Genomic DNA, 17478 nt, shown 5'->3' with positions numbered 1-17478 from the left:
AAATCCAGTTTCATCAGGTTACCAATGCCAGCTGTCATCTCACGCCTGTCTCTTGTACACCACTGTACTAATTTGTCTTCTCCACATTGCACATTCTATGGAGAAACAAAAGCTTTCTCATCTCAAAGCAGAAAAATAACACTAAACAAAGATGTTAAAATCTTTAAAATATGCATATATATCCAGGTTTTAACCACTACTGCCAGCTCAGTAACGCAGTAATGTTGTTCTGAGTCTTCAGCAGCTTCATTCCTGACTTCACCTGAGCAAGGCAAACTTTCAAAATTTTGTACAGTTATTGAGAGAGAGAAAGAGAGAGGGAGGGAGGGAGGGAGAGGGAGAGATTGATTGATTTTCTTCCTGTTCTCTTAAGAAGATCTATGAGAGATCCAACATAAAACCAAATACCAACACTGGCTTTCAGGCCAAACAAATGACAACTGTATCATCTTAAGACTCTCCTTTTGAACTCATCTGGTTTTTAATGTTTTATATATTTTCTCCCTAATTCTCTTCTGTATAGGCTGCTTTATAGCTCTTTCAGCACAGATCAAAGAGCATGTTTACAATGTATATTTAAGAATTAGTAAAAAGATTCCTGAAGTTCCTGAGGTTCCCCTGTTACTAGTTTTTAGTTGTTTCCTTACTGTACCTTGAGAGTAATGTAATAAATTATACTTACTGAAAGACAAAAGAATAGTAATATATTACTTGAGAAAGGTACATAAGTTTTGGTTTGTCAGTCCTGGCTCTGTGACTTAGAAATAAACATAATTTTTACCTACTAAGTTAACAATCGGATCCTCCTGGATTTTAAATTGCCTTTTCCCTACACACTTTTACTCAAAGTAGTAATAAGGATGAGATGTCATATACTTACTCTAAAACAGTAATGACTTTTTACTACCATTTTACTTACATGCTGCTATTTTAAAGTCCCTTGCACCTATGAAATTCATGTATTAAATGAAAATTAAGTTACAAAAATACACTAAATGAATTCAGCAAAACTAAATCACACAATAACTTAGTGTATACAACATTCGGACCAGACCTGGTCCTTCAAAGAACACTGAATTATATGAGCCATTTAAAAAAATCCTTTTAGGATGTATTTATATATGTTTCTTTATGCTATATCCCTCCGGGGAGGAAGAGAGGAGAATAATTTCTTTCACTTTGAAAGACACTATGTTAATGGGAAACATGCATTACAACTGAAAAATATGTTTCCCAGATTAAGAAAAATTATTTGAGACTTTTGCTTGTATATTTCTTTGGGGATTTGTCCAGGAATTTACACAAGGTTGCAGAATTTGATTTTATTTTAAGCACACAGAATGATAAACTCCAAAGTTTTCAAACTGAGGGGGAAAGAATACAACAAAAATAGGAGACTTACAAGATTTCTCTCTAGGGATTTCAGCCGATGATCTATTTCTTTCAGCCGATTATCTATTTCTTTCAGCCGATTTTGTTGATCACGTTGTTCCTTATTGTCTCGCAGAACCTTTTCACCTGGAACTGCTTCTAGGCTTCTATTCGCATAAACCAGAGACTCCTGACAAAAGGAAGAACAAGTAGAAATTAAACATACGACTTTATATTGCTTCAAAGCCAGATGAGTGTTCTTTTGATTTCTAACAGGAAAACACTGAACTGTTTAGAATAATGTGTCAATTTCAAATTTGGCAAATGCATAAATTTCTTTATGCACATTTTCAAATACAATAGCTAAACATCAGGCTGGACTTATTTCAGTAAAAGAATTCTTCCCCTTTGCCTTTTAAGAGGAATTTCTTAGTCTCTAGAGCTAACACTTTGATGCTTAAGTTCTACTACAACAATAAAAATGCACTGAGAATCGGGGAGGCTGAATGAGGCGTTCAAAGCTTGCTCCTATTAACCACACTGGGATCAAAATTAGGCCAGAAGGGAAAGGAAGAACTAAACTGAAATGACTGTAGGTTTTGTTTACTAGATATCATGGTAAATGAGAAATAACCCTCTCTCTGTAAGCTGGAGTTAGATGCACAACCATTATTAAAAATAGGGGTTACACCTTCTCACATCCTTCAGTAACTTTGGATCAGATTCTGAAGTTTGTATCAGTTTGTACCTGAATACATTCAAGGTTCAATATTACATGTAATTTAGATCATTAAGAACACCAAGTATTGGCAAAACAGAAAAGTTATGTTGTAACTGGAAAAAAAGAGGGCTTTCTCTTGCAAATCAAAGATCCTATAGAAGAACCCAAGGAATCCAAATAACGGTAGAGGGGAAAAAAAAACAACCAAAAAAACCTCCCTATTAGTCAATTCAACCCAAAGGAACATGAGCAACCATTTAATAAAAACATAATCTATTCATTCTTATTTTCAGAAGCAGCTCAAGTAATCTTAATAAACACACACAAGTAAAAGAATTTCAAGCAGTGTGTCTAACTGGAAAGAAAAACAACCTTTGCAATTTAACATTCAATGGAAAATTTCTCAACTACAATATCTAAAAAATTGCGAGCATCTGTAAACAACCTTTTCTAAACATCAAACAAACCTATGAGTTCTGACATTTAAACCAAACTATTAGTTGCCTGAAAATAAACTTATTTTAACACAGTACAAATCTTTGAATATATATTTACAATCAGCAATAGCTGGCAGTACCACAATGCTAGTAAATTTTCCTAAAACAGACAGATATAAACAGCACCATCTGTTAATGCCTAGAATCTCTCCAAACTGGACTGAAGTTTAATGTGGGCCACCTAAAGCCAAATTCTAACTATTGAGTGTCTAAAGCTAGGCTTCTAAATACAGAGAGAGGGTTTTTTAATTAAATATGATGCCCAATGGCAAGAAATCTGCATGACTGACACCTATGGAGAACATAAAAAAACACAGGACTTACTTAAACTTGTGTATATTAATACATGAAACAAGGATATGACCTTTCTATCTGCTACATAAATACAGAGTTGGCAAAGCAGCTCAAAATATAACAACTGAAGCTCCCTCTAATAAGAGGAATTGATTTTACATGGCTTTGCTCTTCCACTAATTTTAATACAAGTGAAATTGTTCATGGAAGGGCGGGGAGGAAGATGATGGCATCATATTTCTTTTAAAAAACAAAAGTTACAGCTATTTCTGCAATTACATTTCTAAATCCAATCTTTTGATCTGTGCATATATAAAGACATTGGCATGTGAGCAGTTAGTGCTCAGCATGGATCAGAGCTGCAGTTATGATTTGGTTTAAAAAGCAATGTTATGAATACACCTACAAGAACATGCAACTAGCAGTACTGAGAAGTCACTAAATACTATATTATATTTCCCAATATTTTATTTTGGGGGTTGTATGCATGGACTACTGGTTGATATTTTTATATGAACTCAGCCTTCAATGAGGAACAGAGCTCAAACTGCAAACAGCATCTCTGAAAATATTATTGCTGCAACACCAGCTAGATTTAAAAAGGTGACAGAGAGAGGAGTCATAAAATCAAAAAAGTTACTACCTTCAAATTTTTTACTTTCTTTTTCACACACATTTCTGAGACAAAGCTTTATGCAGATCTCTCCTAGTCTTTCAAATAGTTTCAGGCATACATGTTTCATTTTACAGACAGCTCAGCTGCTGCAAACACTTATGAGCAACCTCTCCAAACTTCAGGAAAACTATGTATCATTAAGTTATTTTTCCTTTTATCATACTCAGTATGATTTTAAGCCTGGTTGCCTCTCTAGTAAGACAATATTGTTCTATCAAAGAAACCCTTAACTGGGATAAACATGACAACTTTATTCTCCATAAACTTTTCTTGAATATCGATCTCTGCCATGAAACCTAACCAATTCTTATCAGAGTGCTGGATAAGACTTGAACTATGAACATTTACCAGAAAACAGAAGTGAAAAGTACTTGTTTCAACATTTCTCCAACATCAACTTCCACAACTGATAAAACTGTATTTAGATGAGATGGTAAAAAAAAAAAAGTTACTATTTACTCTCTCCAATCAGCATGATTTTGCATACTTGAATCAAATTCCCTCTTAATCCTTTATTCCAAACTGAAGAATGCCTCTGTGTAAGTCACTCCTTGCATAGAAGCCATTTGACGCCTCTGAGAATTCTGGTAACCAGTTTTCCATTTTTTCTGTACTGGTTATGAGATCTGGGGACCACAACTCCACAATAGTCAAGCTATACAGTGCACTACAGATATGTACAGCAGCACAGTGATATTTTCTGTTTCATTCTGTATTCCTTTCATAATTGTTCCTAATAATCTATTTGATATCTGACCACTATGGAGCGTTAAGCTGCTGCTTTCACAGTAGTAGTTCTTATGGTCTCATTTCTCTCATCCCCAAATAGTAACTGATCAGAACTCACACCATATGAGCAAAGTTAATACATTTCCCCACTTACTAATTTTTTGATGTTTTTCTCAAGATATTATGAAATAAATGTAGGAAGTATTACATCACGGAAAATATTTTATTGTCAACGTTTCAAATGCTTCAAAACGTTTTGTTTCAATTATATAGCATGTCTATGTAGTGGAAGTCCATTTGAGATTAATAAAGATCTAAAAATCTTAAAGATAAGGTAGAAAATAAAACTGTTAGATATATTACACAAGGGAAGATACAAGTACTTAGCAACAGCCAAAGCTGTAAAGAACATAACGCAAAACAGAAATATTCAGTATTTGAAATGGCTAAAGTTATTTGTGTCACTGCCTTTTCTCCAAAATTCTACAAATAAATAAAAACAAATCCCACCTAGTGAAAGATATTAGTGTCATACAATCTTCTTGAGCCACAAAACTGGCTGATCAGCTTATCAACCTGCTTCTAACCATGCCCTGAAATAGAGATACCTGTGGAAGTCATCTGTATAGGCTATCAAAGGCATCTGATAGCTGTATAGGCTATCAAAGAGTTCATTAATTGAAATATTAGTGTATCTTCAGATTTTTTTATCATCTTGAATTTAGTTTTAAACTATTAACTACTATATTAACTATATAAAACTATTAACTACTATACTAACTACTATACTAACTACTATATCTACTGCTATAACAAAAAATGGAGTATTTTTCTCATAAAAGAAACCAAATCAGGTATGAAAGAACTCATCAAGGTAATACACAACATTAATTATCTTTATAAGACAATCAAGCAGACAGATATTATTGGTTCTTTAAACACCATTTCCATTTCCTTTTATTTTCAGGTAGTTTTCCAGTTTTTCAAGCTGGTAACTGTACTCATCACACACAGTCTTACACTTCATATTCTTCATCCTACCATTTTCCTGTCTCTTCCAGGATTACATTCAACTTATTTGTTCTTCCCAAAACATATTAAGACAGAAGCATTTTTAAATATTTAATTAAGTTGGCACTAGAACAAAGAAATGTTTCAGAGAGAAATACAGTTCTGATGAGAAACATTTCCATGTAAAAGAGAACATTAGTCATGGAAAAGCATTCTGAATCCAGCTGGACTCATTGCACAAAAAGATGAATCCGTATGCTCCTCTGTAACAGCTCAGCTATGGCACTGCAAGGTAATTAAAGCCAGTTGTTAAAGATTTCAGAGTCAGAGCATAGATCCAACATCCTGCCAAAGTTATCTACCAGTGGCAGAAAGCAGCTCTCCCACTGAGCCAGTGGCAATTAAGTGTTTGCATTTTGAAAGTTATATCTAATGCAATTCTTGGAAGAAAAGAGTGTGCAGCTTCATGATATGCAACTCTAAGCTAATTTTGTTTTAATTACTTCTAAAATTCTAAATGAAAATCCAAGCAGATGATTTGCACACTAACAATTTTTCCCAATGTTCCCCATCACTAATGCATTATACCCTACTCAACATATGAAATCCACATCTCATCGAAATTAGAAAGAATTTCAGCACTGATTTTTAGAAGAAAGATCAATGTCACTGAAATCAGCCTCTTCTCCAAAGGAAAGGACATCCATGTTCCAAATCAGACTTATGTCCCATAACAAGCAGACTCATTCAAAATAAATTCTGTACGTTCAGGATTTTTTTTTTAGCCCTCTCCTGGCACCTTAATTTAAAAAAACAAACTTTAAAAAACCAAACTTCTAAGAAACAAATATTGAAGTGCATTCAAATTTGCATTCCATAGCATCTGTGTCAACATCTTTATCTAGCAATTAAGCTTACAGAATTAACCTCAGTTATGGTAGAAGTAGTGATACAATCTAAGCCGAAACTCTGACAGAGAAATCAATAAAGACTCACCAGATTATCACTATCAGTTTTGATACTACAGATCCCCAGTCTCACCAACAAATATTTTGTCTCTCACAATGTTTAGAGAATATAGAATCATAGAATCGTTTAGGTTGGAAAAGACCTTTAAGATCATCCAGTCCAGCCATTAACATACACTACCAAGTCCACTCTAAACCAATCAAGGGTAGACTAGGCTAAACCATGTCCCGAAGCGCCACATCCACCCGCTTTTTGAACACTTCCAGGGATGGTGACTCCACTACCTCTCTGGGCAGCCTGTTCCAATGCTTGACCACCCTTTCCGTGAAGAAATTTTTCCTAATATCCAATCTAAACCTCCCCTGACACAGCTTGAGGCCATTTCCTCTCATCCTATCGCTAACTACTTGGGAGAAGAGACCAACACCCACCTCACTACAACCTCCTTTCAGGTAGTTGTAGAGAGCGATAAGGTCTCCCCTCAGCATCCTCTTCTCCAGGCTGAACAACCCCAGTTCCCTCAGCCGCTCCTCATAAGGCCTGTGCTCCAGACCCTTCACCAGCTTTGTTGCCCTTCTCTGGACACGCTGCAGCACCTCAATGTCTTTCTTGTATTGAGGGGCCCAAAACTGGACACAGGATTCCACGTGCGGCCTCACCAGCGCCGAGTACAGGGGGACAATCACCTCCCTGCTCCTGCTGGCCACACTATTCCTGATACAAGCCAGGATACTGTTGGCCTTCTTGGCCACCTGGGCACACTGCTGGCTCATGTTCAGCCGGCTGTCGACCAACACCCCCAGGTCCTTTTCTGCCAGGCAGCTTTCCAGCCACTCTTCCCCAAGCCTGTAGCGTTGCATGGGGTTGTTGTGACCCAAGTGCAGGACCCGGCACTTGGCCTTGTTGAGCCTCATACAGTTGGCCTCGGCCCATCGGTCCAGCCTGTCCAGGTCCCTCTGCAGGGCCATCCTACCCTCCAGCAGATCGACACTCCCACCCAGTTTGGTGTCGTCTGCAAACTTACTGAGGGTGCACTCAATCCCCTCATCCAGATCATCGCTAAAGATATTGAACAAGGCTGGCCCCAAAACAGAGCCCTGGGGAACACTGCTCCTGATCAGCCACCAACTGGACTTAACTCCATTCACCACTACTCTCTGGGCTCAGCCACCCAACCAATTCTTTACCCAGTGAAGACTATGCCCATCCAAGCCATGAGCTGCCAGCCTCCCAAGGAGAATATTATGGGAGACTGTGTCAAAGGCTTTAATAAAGTCCAGGTAAATGACATCCACAGCCTTTCCATCATCTACCTGGCGGGTCACCAGGTCATAAAAGGAGATCAGGTGGGTCAAGCAGGACCTGCCTTTCGTGAACCCATGCCGGCTGGGTCTGATCCCCTGGTTGACCTGCACTTGCCTGTTGAGTTCACTCAATATGAAACGCTCCATAATCTTTCCTGGCACCGAGGTCAGGCTGACAGGCCTGTAGTTCCCTGGGTCCTCCTTCCGGCCCTTCTTCTACATGGGCATCACATTGGCAAGCCTCCAGTCATCAGGGACCTCCCCTGTTAACCAGGACTGCTGATAGATGATGGAAAGTGGCTTGGAAAGCTCCTCTGCCAGCTCCCTCAGTACTCTCGGATGAATCCCATCTGGCCCCATAGACTTGTGAGCATCCAGGTGGCATAACAGGTCATTAACTGCTTCCTCCTGGACTATGAGGGCTCCATTCTGGTCCCCGTCCCTATCCTCTAGCTCAGGGGCCTGAGTACCCTGGGGATGACTGGTCTGGCTATTGAACACAGAGGCAAAGAAGGAGTTAAGTATCTCAGCCTTTTCCTTGTCCTCGGTGACAATGTTCCCCCCCACATCCAACAAAGGATGGAGATCCTCCTTGGCTCTCCTTTTATTGCTGATGTACTTATAAAAGCATTTTTTATTATCTTTTACAACTGTGGCCAGATTGACTTCTTGCTGGGCTTTTACTTTTCTAATTTCCTCCCTGCATGACCTAACAAGATCCCTGTACTCCTCCTGAGTTGCCTGCCCCTTCTTCCAAAGGCGGTAGACTCTCCTTTTTTCCCTGAGTCCCCACAAAAGCTCCCTATTCAGCCAGGCTGGTTGTTTTCCCCGCTGGTTGGTCTTACGGCACACGGGGACAGCCCGCTCCTGCGCCTATGTGTGAGGGTGTCCTGCTTTCAGCTGGGATAGCGTTTGGTTTTTTTTCCCCCCACTAGTAGCTGGTATATGCTGTTTTGGATTTAGTATGAGAATAATGTTGATAACACACTGATGGTTTTAGTTGTGGCTAAGTAGTGCTTACATTAGTCAAGGACTTTTCAGCTTCTCGTACCCTGCCAGCGAGAAGCTGTGAGGGGGCACAGCCAGGACAGCTGACCCAAACTGGCCAAAGAGCTATTCCATACCATATGACGTCATGCTCCGTATATAAACTGAGGGGAGTGGGCCAGGGGGGAACTGCTGCTCTGTAACTGGCCGGGCATCGGTCAGTAGGTGGTGAGTAATTGCATTGTGCATCACTTACTTTGTATATTCTTTTATCATTATTATTATTGTTATTTTCCCTTCCTTTTCCATCCTATTAAACTGTCTTTATCTCAACCCATGAATTTTACTTTTTTCTTTTTCCTTTTTTTTCCCAATTCTCTCTCCCATCCCACTGGAACAGCTGTGTGGTGTTTAGCTGCCTGCAGGGTTAAACCACAACAGACAGTTAACAAATAAGGTAATTCCTGCATATTTAATTCACTCTATTAGTAAGTCAAATGTGTCCCACTTCTAACTGGTTAGAAGATAACTGCCTGCCAGTTCTGATAGCTAGTTTACTTCATTATTTAGCTGCTGTAGTCAACTGAAGAAGCAACTGAAAATCTTGCCATTAAACACTTGAAATTAAACCCAACAAGGGGCAGACAACCAGAACTCTTACTGCCTTTGTCTTGCATGTGGCATTCATGCTAACAGCTAACATATCACAAAACAAGATCTTCTTTTAGCAAAAGCATCATTCAATGAATTTCTTTAGAGCCCTTCTGGGTAGGTATCAGTTGCCTTTGATCAGGCTCCAAAAGACACTCAGTACAAGGAACTCTGATATTGCTCTGTGGCCCACCTATTTTCTGATATCAAAATTGATGCTTCAAGAATAATAACGAGTTTTTTTAAAAAGCAAATTCATTAAAACTTCCAGTTTATAACAATATTAGGGAATATTGACTGTGATAAACAAGGCTGTTTGAAAAAGACCATGAGCAGCAATGAACTTAGAACAACTACTTGCAAAAAAAAAAAAGTTATTTTTTCATGCCTTTTGACAGGAAGCTTTCTAAACTCAAAATAGTCACAAATTTCTCAGCTACTGCTGCATGTTACTTCCTGTTTTTTTGAAAAAGCAAATGTTAAAGGAATTTGAAAACAAAAGGTGTTGAGAATGAACTCGCCATAACCAAATGCGGAACTTGACCTGTTGTTACTGCTCTGTGTATGAATTGAAGAGTGATTATTTACCTCCCAAAACAAAAATAACCATATCCATGAACATAGGACTAAAGACTAGACCTGGTATGGAGCTTCCACAGCAAGCAGTCAAGTTCCTGAAAGCTGAGACAACTATTTTCTCCTCCACTTACCATAAAAAAAAATTTAGCAGCTGAAATTCTGCGTAAACATAAACAAGCCCAGTCATGTCACAGTGCCAGATACAATCAGATTGCACCTACAAAATCAGGCTTCATGAAGAACTTAACATTGACTTGCCTAAAGCCTGGATCACAATGCAACTAAGGAAGCCACTAGACACCCTGTCCTCTGCTGAGAGCAGCAGCTCTGGACATGCAGAGAAGGAGGAATGAAGGCACCTATGGGATTTTGAGGTCAACTGGGAAAGCATCTGGAAATCAAGACACTCCTGGAATTAGCTAGCTGCAGAGTGGGATGGTTTGCTTTTGCTGTTTGTTTTGTTGTGTTGGGTTTTTTTTTTTTTTACTTTTGGATTTATGCAATTAGTGTCCTTCTAAATCCAGTTTTAAATAACTAAAGCCTCCTACTCACTTCAACTTATTTATTCTGTTTAGCCCTTTCTCTAAATTTATAAAACCACCTTTAAATAGTCCCATGCTTTGGTAGCTTTCATTGAAATGACTCACATGTTTATCTGAACAAAACAAAAAATGACAAATGGAATCCTGTGTTTCCCAGAACTACAATGTCTAAGAACTTTTATATTCTGCAAAACAAAGTTAAAGGGCAGCTGCTTTTCACTAATGAAGTGTAATTTATGGAATTAACTACCTCTTTTTGGTTAAGTTTAATGTTACTCAAAAAAAGATAATGCATTACTCCTCAATAAGCACACACATAAATGCAAGTTTCTATTCAAATACTTCCAAGCTTTTACCTGAAAAAGGAAGCAACAACAACCACTTGGACAAACGTTCCCAGAATGTTCATTATCATAGGCAGTTGCACTAACTTCAAGCTGATGTCTCATAACAGTGGACACAAGATCCAGCAATCATCGGAAAGCTCAGGTCCATGAACCTGAAGTTACTGGTAACAACTGCATTTGCATACGTGATTACCCACTAGAGGGAGTCGCTGTTTCACACATTAAATCCCAGTTGGTAAATGATCAACATCAAAACGCCACTCCTCTGAAACTATCAGAGCAACAGAAAATACTACTATACATAAAACAAAACCTGAAGTTCAGAAATAAGTCAATACAAAAAATGACATTAAAGTGGCCTCTAGAAAAAGGAAAAAAATCCTACAGTTATTTTAGCCATTCAAAGAGATGTTTCTCATACACTGGTAACTGAAAACATAGTTTTGCCAACGTACAGTCTTACAGAGCCTCTGATACAGAACCTGTTCTGGCTATAAACTGTAAATTTTACAGAAGTAAACAAGTTTTGTGCAAATTACTGCAAAATAGGAATTACGGTATTTTATGTTGTATTTCCCCCATTAGATCAGGGGTAACATTACTGAGGCATGGGATAAACTGGAGTCTTCTATGTACAAAATTCAAATAATCATTTCTCAAGGCTGAGACCCCAAAGGTCTCACTGCTGGGAAAAAAGGGAAAAAGACAAAGGCCATTAAAAACAAGGCACATACAATTTCAATCGATTTTCTACAGTCTTTAACATTGCTTATCGGTAATTGCTTTATTTTCCAGATCATAAATGAAGAGGCACTTTTGGAATCCTGAGATAAGAAGCAGCCTAATTCTAATTCCCAAGGATGAATTATCATGGGTAATGTGTTACTATGCTGACAAAACCACCGAGGCCCTCAGGCAGTTAAAAATGTCTGAGTTACCAATTCCTACATACAAAATTTCTTGTTGAAAGTGTGGAATCAACAAATGTTAGAAAGAAGACAGTCCTTGAATTATATACTACTCAAAATAGCCACATACTCTTTTTCCGTATGATTTCTATATAGCCAAAGATTTCACTTCATTCTTTAACACATATACTTTGAGAACAAAGGTAACTAAAGAAAAATGCAAAACATACAAATACAGTTGTATGCTGTATTTTCATTTACATCAGATCTCAACACACTTCAAACAAGAAATCTGCAACATAAGCTCTGTTCTGTAATATACCTGATAAATCTGGCTTGGAGGTTTGGAGCAAGACCTGGAAATCTTAGAAAAATCCCCATCAGATAGTAGTACTTGAAGCTTAATATCTATCTCATTTAGGTGATGAAATTCCATCGGTTCAGGTGTGTACCCTTCTCCTGGTGCTAGCCAGCCAGATACATCCTCCTATTGAAAGATACAGAAAATATTTAATCCTAATTCCCAAAGAAAACCGACTTCAAAGCTAGTTACACATCAAGCGTATTTATTTTTCAAATAAACCGTACTTAAGAACAAAACATAAGTTTTCATCCATCTTAGTATATAGCTGCAATGTGCCAATATTTATGTATCAAGCACACTCAAAAGCAGATATGGACTGAGTAATGAGGCATACATTTTTCATTTTTAAATATAACCAAGCAGCAACTTAAATGGACTTAAAAATACATGTATTTCATTTTATTTTTAGAAAGCACATGCATCTACATGCATTTTTAAAATGTAATAGCAAATAAGGTGTTGTGTTAACCTAAACAGAATTCTGCTATTATTTTTACTTATTTCTATAAAAGTCCAAAGCCTGTGGCCTCACTGACTAGCCACTCAGAAGCCCTGAAATAAAATTGCTTAAAGCCAGTTGCCTCACCTCCATGCCAGCTGGCCAAAGAGCAATCAGACAGCTCCCAAGTTTCCCATCCATTCGTCTGAAGGTTATACAACTCCCTTGATCAAGATCTCTTTATGCCTAAGAGACAGGCTTTGGATAGCTAACCCCTTTTCCTTAATGATGCATCTCACTTTATAGCCTCTTAGCTAAGTTAGTCAAACATTTAACAGTCTCATGCCATGCCATGCCATGCTTAGCACAGCTCCCTTCCATGCATGCAAACTCTTCCCTTGTTGCAGTTTTTGTATTTCTTCAATACAGACTACCCAGCTCCTTCTGAAGGCATAATTGCTTGTCACGGTCTAACTTGCATATAGATCTTGCTGTCCAGTGCTACACAGTAAGCATCACTTTATGATGCCACTGACATGAAAATCAATTTTAGGAGTGTTGTGCTCCTTTGCAAGATAGTGCAGAGGACAGAGATGAAGAGGAAAGCATCTGGCAGACGTAGATCCACCAGTCCTAAGACAGAAAACACAAAGAACATGTTCTAAGCTCACATTTTCAATGCTAATATTGAAGTGGAAAAGCACAGCCCTCAGAAACCACACTAGAACTGCCCTCAAGATCATCCTAAATCACTTCTGTTATGCCTTGCATCTCTGCACTCCTTGTTTGCACACTTATTCTGGAGACACCGTATTACAGCTTAAGTTCAAGGAACTGTACAGAGTTGACCATATAACTAACTTGAGACAGCGAGATATTTTTTGCTTTTAAAAAAGACAAATGCAAGGCAACAGGCATAAAAATGAGACATTTTCAACTACACTGAACACATCTTGTCAAACTCCCCCAATGAACTTGCATGTCAAGGTCTGGCAGCAAATGCAGAGACACATCTATTCTGGTACACACTGAATCACACCTGCACAGCAGCACATTAGAAGTCCAAATAAAGCGGAACGTAATACACTACTCTCTATTGTCCTCTGAAGGAAGTGGAAGCAACAGACTCCCGTGCAAGTCAAAGAAGGTAATACAATCAGCAGCTATGTCTAAAAAGACAACCACTTTCCATCTGATAAGGAGTCAAAACCAGAGAAAACCTGACCCAAACCAGGCTTGAAATGAAACTGCAGTGGTTGATGCTATGGCAGAAACCACTTGGAGCCAAATCTCAAAATGAGGCTAGTGAGATGTAATGTGACGCTTGCAATGCATCACCAAAGAAGAAAACAAGGCATCCATAGGAAAGCAAAGGAACTGCTCCGAGATGAGCAGATGCCGCCTGTCTAGAGCCCCAGTATGTTATCGTAGAAACACTGGGAGAGACAGAGAGTACAGAGTTCTTTTCCTGATTGTGATTTACATGACTTTTTCCTCTTGATAGCAGTAACACCTGACTAACCAATATGAATATGTGCTCCTAGTACAGACAGTTGCATATGATGAGTTTGGCCCACTTAAGCCATACAAACGAGCTCATATTCACAAAGAGATGCAGGTTCTCCACAGCAACCTGGCACTCCTGACTAACACTCAGGGAAGCAAGTCTGCACAAACACCATTCACTGGGAATGACACTAGCGGATTACATCTCTGTCCTGACCCCAAAGAAACACCAGGTGGGACCTTAGAAGGGCAGGGCAGGCACGTGGGGGAGGACATGAGTGTACTGTTGGTTTCCTTTCTTTGTCCTAACAGAAGAGTGCCAGCACTTTGCCCTAAGACTTCAACATCTGTCTTGCAAGGGATTCATGTCCACCACTCCTTTACAGCTTCCAGATCAGTCCTCTGGCTATTCAAGCAGCCACATCCATACAAGAGGAGGAAATATCAGCTTCCAATTACAATACCACTGCTGCAAGGTCATCCCTGGTTCATCCCCAGTACCCTAAAGCATACTGGTTGCAAAAAGAAAAAGAAAGAAAAAAAAAAAAAAAAAAAAAAAGAAAAGAGAGAGTCATCTCTTTTGTGAAACAAAATCAGTTCTTCTAATGCTTTCTCATACAAGTATGATGACACAACTAGTAAGCCTGACCAGACGTGACCTGACTCCAGAAGAGACACTCAGAAATGTCTCTAGAAGCTTGCCAGCTTTGTGGAAGCATCTGTTCAGGTGAAACAGTGACCATCATAACATAAGTATCCAATGTGGTACTGGACTTTTGTCATGTTAACCACCGCCTAATCAGACATCAAAGAGCACAGTGCTAACACACAGAAATGACTCTACAAGAGTCAGTTAAGCTGCAGCCGGGCTCATTAGCCACAGCTCAGTATCTATATCCCATGCTCTCATATCCCATGCTCCAAGTATCCCAATTACTCCAGTACTCGCTTTACTCCAGGGTTAAATGGCCTCACACATTCTCTTTTGTATTTTCAAGATGGCTTTGCTTGCAAAATAAGCTTCTGTCCTGTCAATGTTTCCTGTGTGTTAACTCAGAACAATACTTTTATAACAGCACAGTCAGTGCTTATTACTGTGGAACATCTGAAACAAATTATACCCCTGCAGCTTTGACAATTAGATTAGCATGAATATGTACTTCTAAAATATTTTAAATACTCATAAAACACTTTTTTAAAAAGTGAGAAGTGCTGTTTGGATATTTGACATATTTAGTAGTAAGAGTCAAATGAAGTTATCTAATCCACATTACACTATACAGAGGAATTCATACAGCTCTGCCTTGATTGATAACCTCCAAAACATTACTTTAGCCAATGTGGTTGCACCAGCTTTTTAAAAGTCAGAATGAAACAAATAAGATGAAAGTGGCCATCAGCTGGACAGTTACCTGGGCCAGCTTGAAGCAGTCTAGATTACTCAATAGCTGATAATATCCTCAAGATCTTTGTTATACAGCAGCCACAGGAAATGCTTCACCCATAATATAATTCAAATGTGGGAGAAGAATCCATCTCCAGACGAGAGAGGTTTAAGTAACTAAGTGTTATACTTTCTTTTATTCTACTTTGGCAGTAGATTTAGGAGCTGTTTAAAGTATTGATCTAGTACAGACTAGACTAACCCACAAATCACCATTTCCATTCTTGTCCATTGTATCAAGAACATACAGCAACACACGTCCTGTGTGATGACCTATTTAATATCTGATATAAATAGTAAAATCTCTATAGATACATGCCCACATGATAGTGACATGTGCCAAATACAAAATTTGGAAAAATGTTATACTTTTCCATTGCCGTGATACTTTGAGAATTGGTGCAAAAAAGGTACACATCGCTAGTCAGTATTTGCATTAGCTATTCTGCATAAATGCCTCAAAATTTTGTGAAGGACACTAGCTTAAAGAAGAAGAAAACCCAGTAACTAAGTGTTGTGAGAGATGACTTTGCAATCAGTAAAATAATAAATTCTAAAAAAAGCCACTATTTGCTAGGTCAGAAAGCTATGATGTTTACTAACAGAAGGCTGTTTAAAACATCTTCACATATTTAAATGCTGAGGTTTATCAAATGAAGGACCATCTCCTCATATTGAAACACATCCTTGATCAGAAAAGAGAATGGAAGAGAAGGTATTGTTAATCAAACACCAACCTTTCCAACAAGAGGAGAAAAACGAAAACAAACAAAAACCCCACAACCCTCTCCCTACTGTTTCTTCCTATTCAAAGGCTGGATGAAGTACTGTTTCAGCTGAACATTTTGCCACCCTTACATGGGATTATAATGCCAAACCTGCTGCAAGCATATCTAGCAGAATACCTTGAATCTTTTCCTAAATACACAGACAAAAGATTAATTAAATAATGATCCAGTGAGCTTTAACTTTGTTCTTCTAATATGCAAACAAATTAAGAGTACAATAAAAATCAACTCTCCTAATGAGTAGATCAACGTTAGACCAAAGAGTCTTCCGCTGCATTTTTTTAATGCTAAACTATGTCAGCTGAGCCAAACATCTCTGTGCAACGTCATTAACTGATGAGTATTTTACACGGATAAATAAGTCGATCTGCAAGCTTGGTGTTCACATCCAAAAAAATTAAATAAGCTTTCTATGTAAAGCGAGGGAAGAAATGTCAGGTCAACAGGAAGACTGGTGCAGTTTTACAGAAGTTCATCTCATGAACACAAACACTGAGTATGGCTGATAGTTTTAAACCTCTGCATACCAATGATCAGCAAAGGTTATGTTTTCTGTGCTTTTACTTTAGCTTACTAACTGTGAAAGAACAGTTAGTGTTAAAATACTGCACATTTATATAATCTTAGTCATTTGTTCATCAAGTTTACCTGACTGATAGGGACTCCTTCACTTATATTTGCCCCACAAAGCTCTGAAAATGCCAAAACATAGCGTATATTTCCTAGTTTCCCTAGAGTAAAGAGAAAAGTTTTGGACCATTGACCGAAAGAGTTTCAACCTAGAAATCACACTGAAGTTGGGCAAATTACAGATTTGTTTAATGTCCAAATCATGGGTAGGTTAGTTCTCTGCTTCCATAACCAGCTTGGATTCAGATGAAGAAAATCCTGAGCTCACCTCCTTACCCCATATCCTAAAGCAGTAATTTATAAAGATGGATTTTACACACATTGTAGAAAAGAGTAATGAAGAGCATCACCTCTTGGATATCTTCACTACCTTATTAGAAAATAACTCCACGTAAAATATGGGAAAAGAGAATAAAAAAATTACATTGCATTTGCTTTTGTTTCTTTCTCTCACGTATAAGTTATTTAACCTACTGAAAAATAATTTACTCCAGATCATTTTTAGCTGTACAAATTAAACAGAAACTGGACCTTTGATATATTTCCTTCATTCTACACAAAGTTCACATCTTTCTTCCTAGGTACTGTCATCCAGTGTATTCTTACAAATGTTGTGAAAAAGTTTGTAACATTACTACAGACTTAACACAATGTACATTTTAATGTAAAACAGAAAGATCACCTAATTTCTTTACAGAAAGCATTTTCCCAATATTTCTTC

At 38.1% G+C, this 17478-nt stretch overlaps 1 protein-coding gene across 1 annotated transcript in view; it reads right to left on the bottom strand.

The window, feature by feature from the left end:
• Window positions 1-17478, bottom strand: part of FSIP1 (fibrous sheath interacting protein 1) — a 90844-nt gene that overhangs the window by 58551 nt on the left and 14815 nt on the right. The window contains exons 9-10 of the mRNA XM_075713170.1: window positions 11909-12073; window positions 1403-1561 (exon numbers count right to left, since the gene is read on the bottom strand). Of these exons, the coding sequence (XP_075569285.1) occupies window positions 1403-1561; window positions 11909-12073 (324 nt within the window). The remainder of the gene's footprint in view (window positions 1-1402; window positions 1562-11908; window positions 12074-17478) is intronic.

The sequence above is a fragment of the Pelecanus crispus genome, chromosome 6 (genome assembly GCF_030463565.1).
Source record: "Pelecanus crispus isolate bPelCri1 chromosome 6, bPelCri1.pri, whole genome shotgun sequence".
Classification (NCBI taxonomy): Eukaryota; Metazoa; Chordata; class Aves; order Pelecaniformes; family Pelecanidae; genus Pelecanus; species Pelecanus crispus.
The sequence above is the reverse complement of the archived record's forward strand: the minus strand, read 5'-3'. Positions and strand labels throughout refer to the sequence as shown.